At 48.8% G+C, this 20,873-nt stretch overlaps 1 protein-coding gene across 2 annotated transcripts in view; it reads left to right on the forward strand.

Annotated features, from left to right (window-relative positions):
* TTC39A (tetratricopeptide repeat domain 39A) overlaps positions 1-20,873 on the forward strand; it is a 721,538-nt gene that overhangs the window by 232,775 nt on the left and 467,890 nt on the right. The window contains exon 1 of one of the 2 annotated variants that reach the window (XM_085602649.1): positions 16,190-16,521. The exons of the other annotated variant lie outside the window; for it this stretch is intronic. Within the exon in view, the coding sequence (XP_085458775.1) occupies positions 16,487-16,521 (35 nt within the window). The 5' untranslated portion in view covers positions 16,190-16,486. Of the gene's footprint in view, positions 1-16,189; positions 16,522-20,873 lie in introns of those variants that run through there. 2 annotated transcript variants of the gene reach the window in all.

Genomic DNA, 20,873 nt, shown 5'->3' on the forward strand with positions numbered 1-20,873 from the left:
GCTGCAAAACTGAGAGAGGGCTAGGCAACTAAATAATCCTTCTTGCCGGGGTGCCTGCTCGCCTGAAAGAAATGTAAATATGTTTAATTTGTTAATTTGCAAATAAAAAGGGTGCTTGGAAGCATTGTTGGCTTTAATTGATGGAATCATTTGAAGCTTACTGATGACACAAATGTATTCTCTTTGAGTGGTATTGCAAGGGAGTTGTATACTGCAAGTTTAAAATAATGACTTAAATATTCATAGTGCTTTCTGTCACAGACTGGGACCTCTTAGCACTTGTAGGAAAGTGCCCATTCTTTGCATGGTTAGCCCCCATTTTTGCCTGACATCTGATGCAACCTTACTTGATGTGCCCTGGAACCCTGCCAATCAGGTTCCGAGGGCCTGTGTTTCTTACCAATATTGTACCTTTGTATCCACATTTGGCACATCCCTGGCCACAGATATGCCCCTTGTAAAAGGTACCATGAGTACCAAAGGCACTGTGACCAAGGAAGACCTCTGAGGGCTGCAGCACCAATTGTGCCACCCTTAGGGGCCCTGCACCTTAACCTACACACTCTGCCACAACAGGCTGTGTGTTTTGGTGCGGAGAAAAGTGAAGAGTCAGCATGGCACACACTGCTGCGTGCCATGCCTGCAATCCACTGCCTAAGGCCTAGGTAAGTAACCTCTTTAGCAGGGTGCACTACTCCTAAGGTGAGGGTACACAGACATGAGCCCTGTACCCCTAACATATCTAAGTCCATTCTTAGACATTGTAAGTGTAGTAAAGCCATAAAGAGTATATGGTCTAGGAGTTGGTCATTACGAACTCCACAGCTCCATAATGGCTTTACTAAAAACTGGGAAATTTGTTAGCAAACTTCTCAGCACATTAAACCCACACTGATGTCACTGTGGGATTTAATGTAAAATTCACTCTGAGGGCATCTTAGAGATACCCCCTAAAAAACGACTAGCCCTAGTGTGGTTCCTGAATGGCTGCCTGCCATTACCACCACCAGACAGGCTTCTGGACCCCTGAGTAGGGGGTCTCCGCTCTCCGGGTCCAGAAACAAAGCCCATCCTGGGTAGAGGTGTCATGCCTCCTCCCCCAGGATGGAGTGTGCCCATGGATGGGAAGCTTCAACGGCCTGCGGTTTTGGATGCTGTCCCTGCCTTTTGCTGCTCCAGCAACTGGCTCTCACCGGTTCTGACCCCCACTTGGGCAGGAAAATTGGTGGGAAATCCAAGTTCGGAAGAGAGGTATGCCCACCGTTGCCAACCCCACCCCTCAGGTGAGGGAAGCAAGGTGAAGCACACATCTCAGTCCCCTCCATCTTGGAGATGAGTGGACTCAGCCAATTAGGGAGAGGCTAATGCTCCATTCCACTGGAGGATGGTATATTAGGGGGTGTACCCACCCCAAAGAAGGGAACAATTAGTCCCAACCTACACACCCCTTTAACACCCCTTAATCTAGAATGTGGGGGCGACCCCGAACCTTGCCTCCTCTGGGCCTCTCCCAACCACGACCTGGCTACCGCAAAGAATCCAGCATGTCCCGCAGCATCAGACCCCCAGAGCCCAGAGGACCTGCCCTGCACTCAACTAACAGACTCTGTCTCCGGTGAGCATCGGATTTGCTCAAACTAAAGACTAAACCGTCAGAGTCCAGACTCCGCGATTCTGTACTACTCAGCACCCGGCTGCCACGGCCCGAGGTAGAGTGGCTCCATACTCCAAAGAGGTCCCCCCCCCCCGGTGATCCTAAGTTGGGATCCGGTAACTCCTGACCTCCCACAATCTTAGAATCTAAGCCTGCAGCCTCTACTTGAAGGGTCCCCTGGCTGCGACCAAAGGCAGTAAGACAGCTGCTCCCTTGACTGCGTCTGTCTGACACCAACCGCGACCGATCGCAGCCTAAGGGAACCGACGCCAAAGACACCCCAGCCCTCTATTCCGTCCCAGCCTTGGGTGGCCGAGCCAACGGTGTCCTAGCATCCTCCCAGATACCCAGTCGCCTTCCCAGTCATTGGGCGCCTCTAAAAAGTTCCCCCGACTGAGCCTGCAGCTTTCAAAAACTGACGGTCTCCACTGAAATGCTAAGGGACCGCGACGTCCACTTTACCTCCTGCACCTGGTTGCCTCGGTGCTGCTGCCTGTGCAGTTCTTGTGTTGGTTGTTGACCTCTACTGTTCCAACCGCAACCTCAGGAGCTTTGCTCCACACTCAAGTGGCGTGCTTGCCAGCAGACCCCAACCAAAGGCCCTTTTTAGCCGCTAGCTACCGTTGGGCCCCTGCAATATGCACTCGGCCACTCCAGTGTCGGTGGTGCAACTAGACTAATAGAGTGTCCATGTGGATCTTGGGGAACCTTGGTCCTAACCCTGAAACCTCAACCTCAACCTCATAAGTCAAATCCTTACCTCCGAGTTTGATCATCATTTTTTCTCCCAAGGAGACTAATGGTATGACATTTTGGGTCTAGAAAATGTTCTTTTTAGAACTGCTAATGTATGGGTAAAAGTGAGCACTATTGTAATGTAATCTGAAAGTAATCTGAGAGTATTTACTGTGTAATGCCAAGTATTCTGAAAAGTGAAATCAACCTGTAACTGTTACACTTACCGGACAACTGCATTTCCTTGAACAGTCGTGAATTTGAAAGTACTTATTACCTACCTCTACCAAGTCCTGCTTGGTTCTATAAATAAACCATAAGTATACCTTTTTAGACTTACCTAATTGGTCTGGATTCTGTCTGGGCGTGTGACATGATTTAGTGACTACAATAAATGCTTAACACACCCTCCTGATCAGCCTAACTGCTCGAACCCACTACCACAAATAGAGCTGTTAGTTATTATCTAATTTAGCGTCTGCTATGCCCCTGGGGATCCCCTGAACTCTGTGCACACTATTCTTTACTTTGGTATAGTATATGCAGAGCCAGCTTCCTACATTGGTGGATCAGCAGTGGGATGTAAAGCCTTGCATTTATTGGTCTAACTTAGTCAGCCTCTGATCAAATGACAAGAATCCAAAAATTGTCGTTAGTACAAATCAATTTTTGAACTGACTATTTGTTCTCAAAGTCTTGTTACGGCCTTGTGTCAAGTCCTCGTAACATTTTTATTTAGAAAAGTAAAAGTCACTAATGTAAGGGGGGAGTTTCTAGAACTATTAAAGTAGGTCTTCCAAAAAGAACCCCACTTTAGAAAAACAATGAACAATCCAGGGAATATGGATGAGGAGCTTGACCTCACCCCTTACTCTAACCTATAGGTTAGAGAGTTAAGGCTTCTCTGCAGAGCTAAGAACATAAGAACTGGGCTCAACCCTACCAGAAAACAACTCGTTGAGTTCCTGGCAGGGCATGCGAAGGACCACCCCACTGAAGAAGGTGAAGACCTTCAGGAGGATGGGGAAGGTAGTGAGGAGTTTGAAGTCTTAAACCAACCCTCTCAACTACTTAGGAAGGGAACTTTGTGTCCTACTCTCCACACCCAAGAGGTACAGGGGATGGCTCCTACAGAGGTAAGACCAAGTCCCTACCAGACAGTGAGGGGGACCTCCTTTTAGTAAGGGTGACCAAAAGACTAGAGCTAGAGACAAGGCTCGGAGCCCTAGAGAGAGACAGCAGAGATGGGCCTAGGACCCATCAATGGTGGCAGCAATCTAAAAAGCTTAGAAAAAGAAGTGCCTCATGATCCTAAAATCTCCAAAGGGATTGTCCCTAAATTTGAGGTTGGTGATGATATCGCCAAGTGGTTCACAACCTTTAAGAGGGCTTGTGACACCAGAAAAGTGAGGAAAACTCACTGGGGGGCACTCCTGTGGGAACTGTTCTTTGGTAAGTGCAGACAGACTTTTGACCGTTAGTGCGGCAGAAGCAGAGTCCTGTGAACTCATGAAGGGCACCCTGATTGAGGGATTTGGACTCACTACTGAGGAGTACAGAATTAAGTTCAGAGGGGCTCAGAAATCCCAGAGTCAGTCCTGGGTGGAATTCTCAGTAAAAACACTAGGTGGTTGGTTGACTTGGAGTAAAGTGCAAGAATCTGATGGTCTTTATAATTTATTTAGGAAAGAGCAACTTTTAGGTAATTGCATCCATGAAAAGTTGCATCAGCATCTGGTAGACCTAGGTCCAATTTCACCCCAAGAATTGGAAAAGAAGGCAGACCACTGGGTTAAGACAATGGTAACCAAGACAATCACTGAGGGTGACCAAAAGAAAGGGGTCACAAAGCCTCCCCAGGGGAAAGAGGGTGAGAAACCCAAAGATACAATTCCAGAGTCTTCTAATTGCCCCCAAAATTCTGGTCAGGGGGTGGGCCCAAGAACTCTTCCCAGCCCACTAGTGGGTACAAGGGGAACACTTTTGAATCTGCAAAGGCCTGGTGTTCCCACTGTAACAGGAAGGGTCACCGAACTGGAGATGCTGCCTGTCCCAACGGACCAGCTCCTAGTCCCCCACCAGTTCCTACTGGTATAGCAAATCTCCAGATGGGATCAATAGTGTGCCCAGAGAAAATCCAGGTTCACACTGAGGCTGTTTTAGTCTCTGAAGGGGAGGGGAAGTTAGCCACTTTGGCAGTCTGGTCCCCTAATTTAAAGAAATACCTGCAGTAGCCCTTAGTGAATGGGACTAAGATGGAAGCCATGTGGGATACAGGTGCCAGTGTCACTATGTTGAGAGATACACTGGTTTCCCCAGAACAATACCTAATTGGAGAAACCTATCTAGTTACCAACGCTGACAGTGTTACCACTAACCATGCCATGGCTATGGTGACATTAGACTGGGGGGGGGGGAATTCTCGCCTGAAACAGGTAGTGGTCTCTCCAAAACTTCCAGCCGCCTGCCTGCTTGGAAATGATCTGGAAACTTCAGCAAGTGCTGAGGTAGAAAGAAAGACACATGTAGCCATGCTGCACATCCCTGAGATAGTGTGTGTGTGAAAACCAGAGCACAGTGCCTAGCTCAGGGGTAAACAAGGAGGATTGGAGCCTGAAAGGATTGCCCAACATCTCAAGAGAAAAGGTAGGAAGTCTAGTGAAACAGCTTCCCCGCAGCAAAAAGATCAGGACTTCTCAGGGAGTGGACTTATCAGGCCCAGAGGTAACTGAGCCCATGGAGCTTGAACCTTACGAGGTAGGGCTCTTGGTACCAGGGAAACCCTCTAGGGAACAGCTGTACCTAGGGAAGCAGATCTGCCCCACTTTTGAAGACCTGAGGCAGCAGGCTGCTGTACAGGAGCAGGGATATGTCAATGGTTCCCACAAAATCTATTGGGAGGACGGGCCTGAGACGAGAGACCCCAAACCTGGAGCTAGTAGGAGAGTGGTAGTGCCTCAACTCTATAGGGAGTTCCTACTCACTTTAGCACAAGGCACCCCCCTAGCTGGGCATCTGGGCCAGACCAAGACTTGGGAAAGATTGGTCATCCACTTTTATTGGCCCCAGATGTCCCAAAAAGTAAAGTATTTTGTAAGCTCCTGTGTCACCTGCCAAGCCAGTGGCAATACAGGAGGACACCCAAAGGCCCCCTTAATCCCACTACCAGTGGTTGGGGTTCCCTTTGAGAGTGTTTGAGTGGATATAGTGGGTCCACTTGAACCTCCCACAGCTTCAGGAAACAAATGTATACTGGTAGTAGTGGATCATGCTACTAGGTATCCTGAAGCCATTCCTCTTAGGACTACTACATCCCCTGTGGTAGCCAAGGCCCTAATTGGTGTCTTCACCAGGGTAGGGTTTCCTAAGGAGGTAAATCAGACTGAGATACCTGAAGCACATGTGGGATGAGTTTGTGGTGACATACAAGTTTACTTCACCTTATCACCCACAAACCAATGGCCTTGTTAAATGGTTCAACAAGACATTGAAAGGCATGATAATGGGGCTGCCTTAAAAATCTCAAAAAAGATGGGATGTCCTGATGCCCTGTCAGCTTTTTGCCTACAGAGATGTGCCTTAGAACGGAGTAGGGTTCTCAACCTTTTAACTTCTGTTTGGTCACCCTGTAAGGGGACCACTCTCACTTGTGAGGGAAGGATGGGAGAGACCCCATCGTGTACCAAATCAAGATTTGGTGGACTATGTACTAGGTCTTTGTTCCAAGATGGCAGAGTACATGCAGAAAACAACCAAACACTTTGAGGCCAGCCAGGAGCTCCAGAAGCTCTGGTATGACCAAAAATCTGCACTGGGAACAGGGCAACAGGTGTGGGTTTTGGAGCCAGTGGCCCCAAGGGCCCTCCAGGACAGATGGAGTGGCCCTACCCTATCCTAGAAAGAAAGTTGTCTGCTCAGACAACGTCTCTACCCAACAGCAGGCTAATTGCAGACAAGTTCTGAAACAGTATTCACAGCTCTTCTCCTTGACACCTGGTCAGACTCCCTGGTGTACCCATGATGTGGACACTAGAGACAGCTTGCCTGTCAAAAGAAAAATCTATCGACAGTCTGACCAAGTCAAGGAAAGCATCATGGCTGAAGTCCGTGAGATGCTGGAGTTGGGGGTCATTGAGCCTTCTCAGAGTCCCTGGGCCAGCCCAGTGGTCCTAGTCCCCAAACCTCATCCACCAGGTAGAAAGTGAGAAATTAGGTTTTGTGTGGACTACCGAGGTCTCAGTGCTGTCACCAAGACAGATGCTTACACCATCCCCAGGGCTGATAAATTGATAGATAAGTTGGGGGCTGCCAAATTATTTAAATACCTTTGACTTGACTGCAGGGTACTGTCAGATTGGCATGGCCTCGGTAGCAAAAGAAAAGACAGCATCCTCCACACCTGAAGGGCACTTCCAGTTTACTGTGATGCCCTTTGATTCAAAGAATGCTCCAGCCACCTTCCAAAGGTTGGTGAATCCAGTCCCTGCTGGGTTGGAAGGCTTTAGTGCAACTTATCTCGATTATATAGCTGTGTTTAGCCCTTCCTGGCTGGATCATCTGGTCCACCTGGATAATGATTTACAGGCCCTGCAAGCTGCAGGCCTAACCATCAAGGCATCCAAGTGCCAGATAGGGCAGGGAACTATTGTGTATCTGGGCAACCTTGTAGGTGGAGGCCAAGCCCAACCCCTCCAGCCCAAAATCCAGACTATTCTGGATTGGGAGGCTCCAACAACCCAGACCCAAGTAAGGGCATTCCTTGTGTTGACTGGGTACTATAGGAGGTTTGTGAATGCATGTGGGTCCTTAGTGATCCCCCTCAAAGAACTTACCTCCAACAAGATGCCCAAGAAAGTGAACTGGAGAGTTGGCTGCCAAAAGGCTTTTGACACCCTAAAAGAGGCAATGTGCTCAGCACCTATTCTCAAGGCTCCAGATTACTCCAAGCAGTTTATAGTGCAGACTGACCCACCTGAACTGGGGATAGGAATGGTTCTATCCCAGACCAATGATGGACAAGACCACCCTGTTGCTTTCATAGGCAGAAGGCCAATCCCCCCCGGGGCAGCGTTGGAGTAGCAGTGAGAGGAAGGCCTTTGCTGTGGTTTGGTCCCTGAAGAAGCTGATTTCATACCTGTTTGGTACTCACTTCCTGGTTAGAACTGACCACAGACCTCTCAGATGGCTGATGCAGATGAAAGGAGAAAACTCAAAACTTTTGAGGTGGTCCATATCAGTACAGGGAACGGACTTAAAAGTGGAATATAGACCTGGGACTGGCCATGCCACTGCAGATGGCCTTTCTAGATTTTTCCACTTAGACAATGAAGACTCCCTTGGGAAAGGTTTGTCTCATCCTCTGTTATGGGGGGGGGGGGGGGGGGAGGGTGTGTAGGAAAGTGCCCCTTCTTTGCATGGTTACCCCCCATTTTGCCAGACATCTGATGAAACCTGACTTGATGTGCCCTAGGACCCTGCCAATCGGGTTCCTAGGGCCTATGTTCTTTCCCAAAATAGAACCTTTATATCCACAATGGGCACATTCGTGGCCACAGGTAAGCCCCTTGTAAAAGCTACCATGGGTAATAAAGGGCACTGTGACCATGGAAGACCTCTGAGGGCTGCAGCACCCATTGTGCCACTCTTAGGGCCCTGCACCTTAACCTACACACTCTGCCAGAGCAGGCTGCGTGTTTTGGTGCAGAGACAAGTGAAGAGTTGGCATTGCAAACACCCTTGCGTGCCATGCCTGCAATCCACTGCCTATGGCCTAGGTAAGTCACCCCACTAGCAGGGTGCACTAGTCCTAAGCTGAGGGTACAAAGGCATGAGCCCTGTACCCCTACAGTGTCTAAGTCCATTCATAGACCTTGTACGTGTAGTAAAGCCAATAAAGAGTATATGTCTGGCCGTTAGTCACTACAAACTCCACAGCTCCATAATACCTGGGAAAACTGGAAGGTTTGGTGGCAAACTTCTCAGCACATTTAACCCACACTGATGCCAGTGTTTGATTTAATGCAAAATGCACTCAGTGGGTATCGAAAACCGACCAGCCCTGATCTGTGATTCCTGGATGGCTACTTGCCATTTGTCACTACCAGACAGGTTTCTGGCCCCCTGTGTAGAGGGCCTCCGCTCTCTGGGTCCAGAAAAAAAGCCCATCCTGGGTAGAGGTGTTATGCCTCCTCCCCAGGATGGGCTGCACCCACCAAAGGGGAAGCTTCAAAGGCCTGCTGCCTTTGTAAGCTGACCCTGCCTTTTGCTGCCCCCAGCAACTGACTCCCACCGGTTCTGACCCCCACTTGGTCAGGATAATCGGCGAGAAATCCAAGTTAGGAAGAGAGTTGTGCCCACTGTTGCCAATCCCACCCCTCTGCTGAGGGAAGCGAAGTGAAGCACACGTCTCAGTACCCTCCATCTTGGAGATGAGGGGACTCAGCCAATTAGGAAAAGGTTTATGCCCTCTCCCACTGGAGGGTAGCATAATAGGGGGGTGTACCCACCCCAAGGAAGGGAACCATTGATCCCAATCCACACAACCCTTTAACACACCCTAAATCCAGTATCTTGCCTCCTGAGATTCAAGGAAGAAAGAAGGACCGAAGAGCCTTGCTGACCCAGGAAGAAACTGAGGACACCAACTGACTTGGCCCCAGCCCTACCGGCCTGTCGCAACCACGACCTGCCTACAGTGAAGAAACCAGTGTGTCCGCAGCAGCAGACCCCCAGAGTGCGGAGGACCGGCCCTGCTCTCAACTAACAGACTGTCTACCAGGAGCACTGGATTTACTCAAACCAAAGACTAAACCGTTAGAGTCTTAACTCCGTGTTTCTGCACCACTCTGTACCCGGCCGCCACGGCCCAAGGTCGAGTGGCCCCATACCAAAAAGGTCCCCCCAGCGATCCTAAGTTGGGATCATGTGACCCCTTACCTCCCACAAGCTTCAAAACTAACTCCAGAGCCTCTACTTGAAGGGTCCCCTTGACCCGGACCAAAGGCAGTAAGACAACTGCTCTCTTGAACGAAGCGGTCCAGGAAGTCCGACTGCATCTGTCTGACTGATGCTGACCATGACCGATTGCAGCCTAAGGAAATCAACCCCGATGACCCCCCAGCTCGCTACGCCTCCCGGCCTTGGGTGACCCAACCGACGGTGTCCAAGCATCCTCCCAGCAGAGACATCTTAAGGATTTTGGGGGCCCTGGGCCAAACATATTTTGGGGGCCCCTGTGCAGAACAGCTTTGAATTTATGATACAAATTGAGCCCCTGTTTCCCACGCAGTTTCCGCTTCCTCAGCTGCGTTAGCGATCTAGTTTGCATCATGGGCTTTAGGCTATATTTTCCCTGATGTAAACAGATGCGCGCAGCTGACAGCGGTAGGATTTAGTGTTCCCTGCCCTGCTACTAGGTTTTTAATACTTTTTAACTTGTATATATGTGGCTGAATTACTCTGTGCTTTTTAACAATTTCTCCTACCTATGCGCACTTGCACTTTACTTGATTCTGCTTGCCTACACCTCCTTAGCTGCTCCGATTCGCATCTCGCTTTTCCTCCAGTCCTTGTCCGCCGCGGCTGATACACCGATTGAGCGGAGGGCTGGGGCTACTATTGGGCCCCTCACTTCCGCCGTCACAGTTTCCGCTTCCTCAGCGATCCAGTTTGCATCATAGGCATTAGCCTAAATTTTCCCGATGCACACAGACGCCCGTCAGCATCCTGGAGGCGTCCGGCGCCAGCCATGCTGCCCAGTTCCCCCCCAGTGAGTTTCTTCCACTATATTACATTAGGGAAAAACCGCTTAGCCTTAGGCGGCTACCATTATGTCAGTGTACAGCGGCTGATCCGAGCTTGGAGGTAGACTTTCAACGCAATAAGTGCAACTGGTCTCCTCCAGCCAAGGAAACGTGTACCCAAGATCCTCCCACGCAACAATAAGTGTAAAAACAATAAGAAAACAGAGGACTTAAAGGCCACACTTTTAAATTGTCGCTCCATGCAAATGCATGAACCACACATTTATGACCTACTTTTAGATGAACAGCCTTATCTCTTATTTCTCACTGAGACCTGGCTGTCTGAAGCCACCAACCCTACTATCACCTCCGCCATCCCTACGGGTTATAAAATACTTGGGAGGGAACGACCGAGTGGGAAGGGGGGCGGTGTCCCCATAATTTACAATAAAAAACTAGACTGCTCTCCCATCCCGATGGAAAACATTGAGGGCGCAGAGTCCTTAGGCTTCCGCTCAACCTTATCCCCCCATCATAGCATAGCTGGTTTTCTGATTTACAGACCTCCCAGTGCAATTGGAAATTTTATTACTACGCTTAATACATCCACCACCTCCCTGGCCTTAAAATACAACAACTGCCTTGTTGTGGGAGATCTCAATATACATATGGATAATAGAAAAGACCCTCAAACAATTTCCCTTATTGGAGACGCTGCAGGCCTGCAACATGTTTCCATGTATTTCTTCAGCCACCCATGAGAAGGTCCATACCCTCGACCACATTTTTCACAACTTTGACAGATCAGTAAGCTTACTTCTTCTCATTACCTGGTCTGACCACCACCTATTAAAACTCATCATTCCCAACTCTGCCACTGCCCCTCGGGCTAACGCAGGGCAGAGGGTCCCAAATTACAGGACATTCCATAAAATATCCATCCCAATGTTAGCAGACGCCCTCAGTTATTCCTCACCGGAGCTGTCTGGCTGCCCCGACTCGGACGCCCTCTCAATAGATTCATGGCTCCGAACCAACATCGGTGCAGCGGTATCGGTGGTTTCCCACTCCTCAAAGAGGTGGGCCCCACCAGCTCCATAGTTTTACGGTTCCCTTAGATGTAGCAAAAACAATTGTAGAAAAATGGAACGGAAATGGCGTAAATCCTATGCACCTTAGGACAGGAAGGTGTATAAAGACACCTTAAAAGCTCATTACATTCTCGTGAAGGCAGCCAAGAAAAACTTCTTTCAAACCAAGATAGAAAATGCCCAAAATAAGAGTAAGGAAATCTTTAGCATAGTTAAATCCTTTACCGCCCCGAAAGCCGGGACAAAGGATGGGCCATGCACAGAAGATTGGTCTAAGCAAATAGCTCAATTCTTCCACAAAAAGCTCTCTCGTGATCAAACAAGCATTCACTAACATCTCAGAGGAAGAACTGACCTTCTACCTTAGTTCTAATAACAAATTTCACCTCTTGGATCCTCCATCTTTACTAGCTTTCCCTGAGTTTCAGCTTGAAGAATCACTGACCCTTCTCCAAAGCATTAAGTCTGGCTCTCCTATCGACCCATGTCCAGCGAATATCCTGAACCTATTAGCTCCCACCATGAACCCCATGGTAAACCAGCTCTTTAATGCTTCCCTCTCCTCAGGGAACATGCTGAAATTCTGGAAGAATGCTAAGATTCTTATACTGATAAAAAAGGCTAACGCCAAACTGACGGACCCTGACAACTACAGGCCAATCTCCCTTCTTCCTGCCCTCCAAAAACCCATTGAAGATGGGAAGCTCCTTCCTGAGTCCCAATCCGGTTTTAGGGCTATTTACAGTACGGAGTCCGCTTTGCTGGAAGTGACTGAATTTCTCAAGGGTAAGGTGGACCAGGGAGGCAAGGCTGTTCTGATACTGCTCGATCTGTCGGCGGCCTTCAATACAGTCCCACATGAGAGGCTCCTGGAGAGACTTGCTAGCATCGGCCTGGGGGGACCGCCTTAACATGGATGTCATCCTTCTTGGCAAATAGATCTCAGGACATCTGGCTCCCCCCTTTCTAATTCCCCGGTTCCGGCCATGAATGTAGGTGTCTCTCAGGGCTCCATTCTCAGTCCTACCCTTTTTAATATATATCTATCCCCCCTTGAGTTTCTGGTAGAGGAAGAGGGCGTCAAAATAGTTTCCTGTGCTGATGACACTCAGCTGAGTTTTACATGTGAAAAAGGAACCAACTTTGACGGGCAATGATTAAGACTTTCCTCACAAAGGTTTTTAACTGGCTTAAGATCAATCAGCTGAAGTGCAATCCTGACAAAACTGAAGTTGTTTTCTTTGGTAATCCAGAAACGCTCTTGGTGACAAAAAGATCAGCCACCCCCGCCCGCAGAAAAGGAGAAAGTCAAAAACTTGCGCTTGCTTTGGCATGCTCCGGATGCCAACAAAATTCCTGCCACTGTTACCGCTTGAGAGTAGAAAGATTGTGGAGCAGGCTCTGATTACATCAAAGCTTGACTATGTCATCAGCTTGTACCTCGGTCTTCCCAAATCCATAATCCAGCGCCTACAAGTGGTACAAAATGCGGCAGCCAGAGCCATCCTGAGACCTAAACCCAGATCTAGTATGACCCCTATTCTTAAGTCTCTACACTGGCTCCGCATAAAGAACAGATCGACTTCATAGCGATGACCATCTTCTTTAAAGCTTTCCATGGCTTAAGAGCCAGCTAACTAAATAAGCGCGCTAATCGCTACTCAACATCTAGACCCCTAAGATCTTCCAATGCCAACCTGGCCATCGTGCCTAAAATATGCCATGCCTGCACTGGAGGCAGATTCCTCGCCTTTCTAGGCGCAAAATTGTGGAAAAGACTCCCTGAGTTTCTGAGACTAACCACAGACCTACTCTCTTTCAGGAAGAACTTAAAAACCTGGCTTTTTAATAACTGATGGGTCTTTCATGAATGTTTTCCTCCTACTGTCACTTTTTGTGACGCACCGGCAGCGTAAAAAATGTGCATGTTGCACACTATTTACAAAGTAACGCATCTAGGCAGATGCGTCACTTTGTAAACCCCTGCACCGCATTATACCTGCGCCAGGTATAATGTATGCAGGGTGGGTGTTACCCCGCAAGAAGCCTTGCAGAAGTGGCGCATTGAAATCTATGAGAACTCAGTGCGCCGCTTCTTGGACCCCATTGCGTCAATATCTTACCCCTGCCTCACGGCAGGTGTAAGACTGATGCATTCTCTTTCACGTGGGGCTGTCCCATGTGAAAAGACACATCGCTGGATTTGTATCTATTTTCAAACACACCCCAGCAATGCATCACTGTTGTGCTTACAGATACGTCAGAAATACTGACGTATCTGTAACTCCTTGCGACATGATGCGTCATACAGTAACTATGATGCATCCATCATGTCGCAAGGAGGGCGCACTAAGAATTGACGCATCCTTGTTTTCACACAGCAATGCATCACTTCTCATAAATAAGGCCCTGAATGTGTTTACATCTAATATTCAGGGATAGTTATGTGTGTTTTAAATATTGTACCACACCAGCAGCTCACCAATATTGCTGCAAATAATCCCTGTGATGCCCTCCCATTTCTTATATGTTAGGCCTTGTTTGATATAAAAGAAACTTTTTTTTATGTATATTGCATGAAACATAAACACAACATTTCTCTGCAAAATGGCTGTACTAGACTCTCACACACCAGCTACATAAAAAATAAAGTAAAGGAAAACAGTATTTAAAACAATCTGTTTAAGAAATTTGCAAGGTCATGAGGGCAAAAGTCTGGAGAATGAAGATGACTGCCAGGGGGCCCCCTGAAAGGCTGGGGCCTGGGGCCAGAGCCCACTTGGCCCATGCATTAAAACGTCTCTGCCTCCCAGTTCCCCAGTCGCCTTCCCAGTTGTTGGTTGCCTCCAAGAAGTCACCCTGACTGAGCCTGCAGCTTTCCAATACCGACGGTCTCCACTGAGAAGCATATGGATCGCGATGTCCGCTTTACCTCCTAAACCGGGATGCCTCTGTACCGCTGGCGGTGCAGGTCTTGTGTCGGTCATTGGCTCTTGCAGTGCCGACCGCTACCTTAGGACCTTTGTTCCCACATTGAAGTGTTCTTCTTGCCAGGAGACCCCAGCCAAAGGCCCCTTTTAGCTGTTAGGTACCTTTGGGCCCCTGCACTCTGCACCCGGCCGCCCCAGTGCTGCTGGTGGTGCAACATCTTGTGTTTGCTTTGTTTGCCCTAAGTTGGCAGGGTATGCCCAGAAGTGGGTCCCTTGTTCACTTTGCAACTGGATTCAAGCTAGCCTGGCTGATGAGGGCTGTTAGCCCGAAACCGGTCCCAGGATGCTTGTTTCCGGTCCAGGGAAGTTATGGCTTGGCAGTTCAGGCTGGGCTGTTCCCATGAGGCACAGGTCAAGACGGATTTGCATATAGTGGTGTCTGAACTGGGGTGGCGAAGTGAGCTAAAGGATGATGATGGATTCAACCCAGATCTGTGACTGTGGGTGAGTGTGTGAAAAGTTTCAGCGCTCTGTCCATCATTTCCTTGTGTTTGCAACTAGAGTGTCCACCTGGAGCTTGGGGAACCTTGGTCCTAATCCCAAAATCTCAATCTCATAAATCAAATACTTACCTCCGAGCTCGATAACCATTTTTCCTGCCACAGAGACTCATAGTATGAGATTTTGAATCTAGAAAGTGTTCTATATAGCACTGCTAATGTATGGGGAAAAGTTAGCAGTATTGTAACGTAATCCGAAAGTAATCAGAGACTGTTTACTGTGTAATGCCAAGTATTCTGAAAAGTGATATCAAGCTGTAACTGTTACTGTTACCAGAACACCTGCATTTCCTTGAACAGTTGTGTATTTGAAAGTACTTCTTACCTACCTGTACCAAGTCTTAATTGTTTCTATAAATAAACCATAAGTATACCTTTTTTAGACTTACCTAATTGGTCTGGATTCTGTCTGGGCGTGTGACATCACCCTTGATTGAGTGAATACAATAAATACTTAACCCCTTCGCCGCGGGGCAAATTCCGCATGTGTGAGAGGGGGCGGGGTTGGGCGTGACGCTCCTGTACTCAGGACGGTCCCCGGCCATCATAAATCACGGTGGGCGTGTGCTCATGACAATCGGGAGCCGTCCGAACTCCGCCCACTAATTAATTCTCTCGCACAGGCGGGGAATTAATACCGCGTGGGCGGAGCGGCAGCGTTCGGACGGCTCCCGGCCATCATGAGCACACGCCTACTGTGACTCATGACGGCCGGGAGCCGTCATGAGCACTCAAGGAGTTAACACACCCTCTGATAAGCCTAACTGCTCGACCACACTATCACAAAATAGAGCTGTTCGTGTTTATCTAATTTAGCCTGTCCTGTACCTCTGGGGACTCCCTAGACTCTGTGCACACTATACCTTTCTTTGGTATAGTATATGCAGAGCCAGCTTCCTACAGCACAAAACATACACAAGTCACTATTCAATGACGTAACGCAAAATGATGCCGACCCCCCCCAAAGTGTGATGAGGGGCCCCTATGTCATAAATATGCATTGTCCTTAGACTAAATGGGGACCCCTAAAGAATTGAGGGCTCCCCCGAAGAGTTGGGGTCCCCTGCATCATTGGGGCTGCAGGGGCCTGTGTTTCACTCCCAGCTAGTCCCCACTGCTCCCACCAGGATTCAGTTCTGTGGCTCGTCGGTTACAGACACCGACGTCTGCAGTTCATTAACAAATGGAAGTTTCACAGTGCACAATAGTGCATTTGTCACTGGTCCCCTTACCGTACATTTATTTTTCATTGAAGGTGAGCGTTATTTGATACACGGTTACCTGAAGGGGAAAGACTGAAAAAAGTTACAGAAAATTGTTGTTTTTTTTGCCTCGCTCACTCTCCCCGCCTCCATTGTGCATAGCGTCACAGTTGTCATAATTGTATTTAATGCACTTCGACCGCTGATGCATGTACGCATTCTTTTCTATTGACTTTTCTTTAATTACTTGAGTCCAGTGGGAAGTCCTAAGCGGTGATTTCCAACGGGCACGAGCAGCGAAAGTTGAAGGACGTCTACCTCCTATAGGTCACAAGCAGCAGTGCGGTCCCCCAGCGGGACGTCCCTGTCATGCACTTGGCGTGTGTAGGAAGTGAATCACCGCTGGACGCGAGGCTTTAAATTAAGCTAAAGCCGACAATGAGTAAGCCTGATGCAATCAGTTTGCAGAGCGTGCCCTGCCCCGGGCTCTCGGCGTGACAGTCATTCAGAGGTGGGACGCAGTACTGCCTCCCTGCAGGCTGAAGCCGGACGCACTGACTGCTGCGGGCACCATGTCCAGAAACGCGAGCGCCCCTCCGCCGCCAGGGTAAGTGGGGTCCTGCCCCTTCTCTTCTCGGCTTGGAGGTGTGTGCTTGCAGTGAGGGAGCTCTCTTCGGCTCAGCACTCAGTGGGAGGGTGGTGCAGCTGGTGGCTCCGTCCCATACTCAGTCAGTGGGCACTGCTGCGTGCCAGCGCCACCTTCCAGATGCGCAGCGCTATTATTTGTAGACAGTACCTTTGGCGCGGTGGGCGCTGCTCAGGGGCCCCAGGGCCGCCCGCAGGAATCCGAGATGAATGAACTGCAGCGACTAGACGCGCTTCTTTGATAATGGAAACACGACCGGTCACTGGCTCTCACTAGACTGATTTACAGGGTTTAATTCCTCCTGTTTAACAAAACATCGTGTCACCAACACGTATTTACCCAGAGCTCAACATCGCTCGCGAATATAATCAAATCTAAGAGAAGAATGTTCTGAAAAGCTACAAGAGGCACACATATGTTAGCCGAGCGCTCGCGTTGTCTGTTGTTGCGTTTCTTGGAACACGAAGGACGCGGCGTTCCTCCTCCACCGGGTACAAAGAGTGTTCAAGTCTGACGAGAAAACTCGGAAGAGCGGCTGCCCCCGGTCTGGAAGAGGCGCTGACCGGTCAAACCACAGCGGCCTCTGTTTACCAAGGGCTGGATGGGGCGAAGAGACTGCAAGGAAACTACTGCAGCATGAAAAGAGGGACGTCTCTTTCACTTTATCAAAAGGAGTACGCACAGGAAAGTATTTTTAAATAGTAATCTGTCCTCTCAGCATGTTGGGTCATCTGCGCTATGATACTGCATAAAGCACTAATGCTGGGCAGAGATTTGCCTCAGGGTCACTGGAAGCATGCGGCCGAGGAGGGAACAAATTATGCGGCAGGTTGAGTAAATTATGCAGCACCGAAAGACAAATTATTCCGAATAATGCGGTACATTTTGCGATGGTATTTTTTCATTATTTTGACATTTTTACACCTGTTAACACTGTCTGGGCGTTGACTGCACCTCATTAGTACTGGTCTAACACTCGAATAAAGCAACAAGCAACAGAAATGGGACAAGCCAGCCTTAGCAACGGGTCGTCCGCTGCACAGTAACACGTTGCTGTGTATTTAATAACTTCGGAACCGTTTGAGCAGGAAACAATATTTTTTGTTAAAATGTACAGATTATGGATTATGTGGCAAATGTGGTTTGCGAAAAATGCTGTGGCCGCACAATCGCATCATTCTAGTGGCCCTGTGTATGCCATGAAGAGCTCTGCTCTGACAGTCTCTAAAGGGCCTCTGCTGCAGTGTGTTATGCTTTGACATTCTCTGAAGGACCTATCCTGCCGTCGACAGCGGTTCTGTGCGGCCACCCACTCATTCATGGTCTCGGAGCCCCCAGACTCCTCCGGCGCCCCAGTTTCCTCCCTCGCATCCAGTCTTCCGTGTTTGCACGCCCTCTCACTGCGTGCCTGACAGCTTCAATGTTTGCTTTCACATGCGTGCACTCCACACCCAAATGTACACAATGCCGGCACCTTCCGGGCACTCCGCGTGCGCCTCTGCTGAGCTCCGCGGTGTCTGGGAGGGGCTGAAACCCGGAGGCAGATAACTGGCACCCTGGTGTTACGTCACAGTATTACTCTGCACTCAATGAAGCAACTCCATGCTATGATAATACCTTTGAAGTGCTTCGCACTCTCTTTCTGCCGCCTCTACGCGCTATAAATAACATCCACGTAGGCACGTGCTGCGTACATTCTGTCTGGGATGTGTTAACGGCCGCACTGCGCCCATTCCAGGAACCGTACCATACTTGTGCATCTGCATTACTAAACACAGCCAACAGTCGTCGTATTTGGTGGTCATTGTTGGCCGCAGTTTTTATTACTTATTACATACGTCGTCACACTTGGACAACTCCCCTGGACACCCCCTTGGGGGCCGGGGTCATAAATCATTGTCACACATTATTACACATTAGATGTCACGCATTGTCAGCTGGACATCATAAATCATTGTGTGTCATTAATCATTCCGCCACAATTGGTCCTTATTCTGTTGCCATAAATCACTCTGCCTGATCACCATAAATCATCAGCCATAAATCATGGGTCATAAATCATCGGTAGGTCATAAATCATTCTGCCAAAATCTGTCACCATTCCGCTGTCATAAATCATTCTGCATGAGCATCATAAATCATCAGCCATAAATCATCGGCTGGCCATAAATCACTGGTTTGTCTTTTGCTCATTTGCAACTCCTAGGGTCGTAAATCACCCTGACAGCTCGTAGATTGTTCTTTGTTGTTTACCACGCCCCTTTGCGTGTGGGGGGTAGCCCTTTCCCTGGAGTTAGGCCCCAACTCACTACCTTGTTAGTCTCTTTTGTGCCCCACCTTCTGGCGGGGGCTGGGCTGCGAACGCCGTCTCCGTTTGCTACCCCGATTTTGTCAGGCGCACTCACCCTGCCGTGCGGCATCCCAAAGTGAGTGGCCCTCCTTCTACACACTGCCCTGTCGGTGTGCTCCCATACAAAACCAATACACTTGTTGTTTGGCGCCGCTCCCCCAGCTCCCATGATGTGCAAGTGGCTGCCCCAGGGGGAGCGTCGTCTTATATCCCCCCTTCCTCTTTTCCTGTTGTTCTTGGAAGGGGGGGCGGGGCCTCAGGGCGTTTCGCCCTGCGGCGCTTCCCGCTGGCGAGAACCAGTTCCGTTCCTTGTTGGGCTCTGGCGGCCATTATGGCGCCGGCCCTCGAGCCCCCTTCGGGGGCTGCCTTTGCTATAACGGCGCCTCGGCATCTCGCGGGTCAGAGGCTTGGCCTAGGGTTGCGCCCCTTTCAGTGGCCATGCGACAGCAGAGATATCATGGACCTATCGCTTCGAGGCCTTTCACAGAGGCATTCTGGGACTTTCCCCTGTAAAGCTGGTGTCAAGTGCAAAGGGCTGTAAGTGGCCTTCTTTGCGCTTTGGTAACTAGTGAGGCGCTTTGGTAACTAGTGAGGCGCTTTGGTAACTAGTGAGGTGCTTTTATCACTAGGCACTATTCCCGCAATGATTTTTGTGATTATCATTCGGCTGCAAGGATCTGTGGGTTTTGCAATAAAGGGCACAGGGTCCGATGTACAAAGTTCATTTAGGAGTGACTTACTCTTTTATGTAGGATTAACGTGTCCTTGTGTAAGTTGCGCAGTATTTGCAAAAGGTTACGGATAGGCAATGTTCTCGCAAGTCTTCTCTTGCCAGTCCCTTAGGGTGGGTGTTCACTGCTGCGTCAGAGGAGAGGTTGGAAAATTCCATTCAGATGTCGGTCATAGATTCTCAGGTGCGAGTTTCTCGGTATTTATCAAGCTTTGTAAATGCATTTCTCGTACTTATTTGCACAATTAACTCAGAACTGAAAGGTGCCGACATAACTGTGACTAAAGCTCTATCGGGTGATTAGCGCCTGGATACCCTATCGGATGACTAGCCGCGGTTTATAAATCCTGATTGATGAAACAGTCGGGGAGGAGAACCAAACCTCACCATTGTCACAAAAGCGGTTGAAGAAGAGCATGAAAGCGAAATACACTTTCAAGGGAGAGAAGAAATGATTTTTTTAAAGTTAAATTAAGACTGTGTAAAATTTCTTAAATGGGTGTTTTATTCAGTGTGTAAAATATGCAAACTTAGGACCAGGAAAATATATTTAATTGTTTCTTAGTAATTCCATAACTTATTATTGTTCCCTATGGTAGTTGAAGTAAGTTGAGAAATAAATTATTTTCTATTTTAGTGCATTGGTCCCAATTTTTTGTAAGACTTCTCGGTACAGCTAATTGCAGCAGACTGAATTGGAGCACACAGATGCCAGAATGAGCGACACTTGTCTGCCTCTTAATTCGTTTTTAGATAGCCCATTGGGCTTAGTAGCGCGTTATAAGTCGGATTTCATTCATTCATTCATTCAGTTATAGCTCATGTTATATATAACCCTGGCCGTAGTTTGCGTAGTAGCGCTATGTGTAGCTACACAAAGTGCACTACGAGAGCTACGCGTAGCTATGCGCTGTGCAAGCATCGCAAATAGCATCTTGCACAGTGCAAGCGGTCGTTTTCTGCCACTCGAGTAGATTTCTACTCGAGCGGCAGCTTTCTCAATGCGGACTGGTAGTTTCTCATCGCGAGCGGCCGCGAGTACTCGCAAAGAGAAACCTGACTTTCCCGCACTGAGAATCTCGCCGGGAGGTTTATTTTCAACGCTTGCGATCGACAACTTGATGATGCTGATCGCGAACGAGGAAAAAGTCTCGCCGGGATGTCATTTTGCTCGCCCGTGGTCGCCAACTTGACGTTGAGGGCCGCGAGCAAGCAAAAAATGACCGCGATGCT

Source organism: Triturus cristatus, chromosome 4_2, assembly GCF_964204655.1.
Source record: "Triturus cristatus chromosome 4_2, aTriCri1.1, whole genome shotgun sequence".
NCBI classification, from domain to species: Eukaryota; Metazoa; Chordata; class Amphibia; order Caudata; family Salamandridae; genus Triturus; species Triturus cristatus.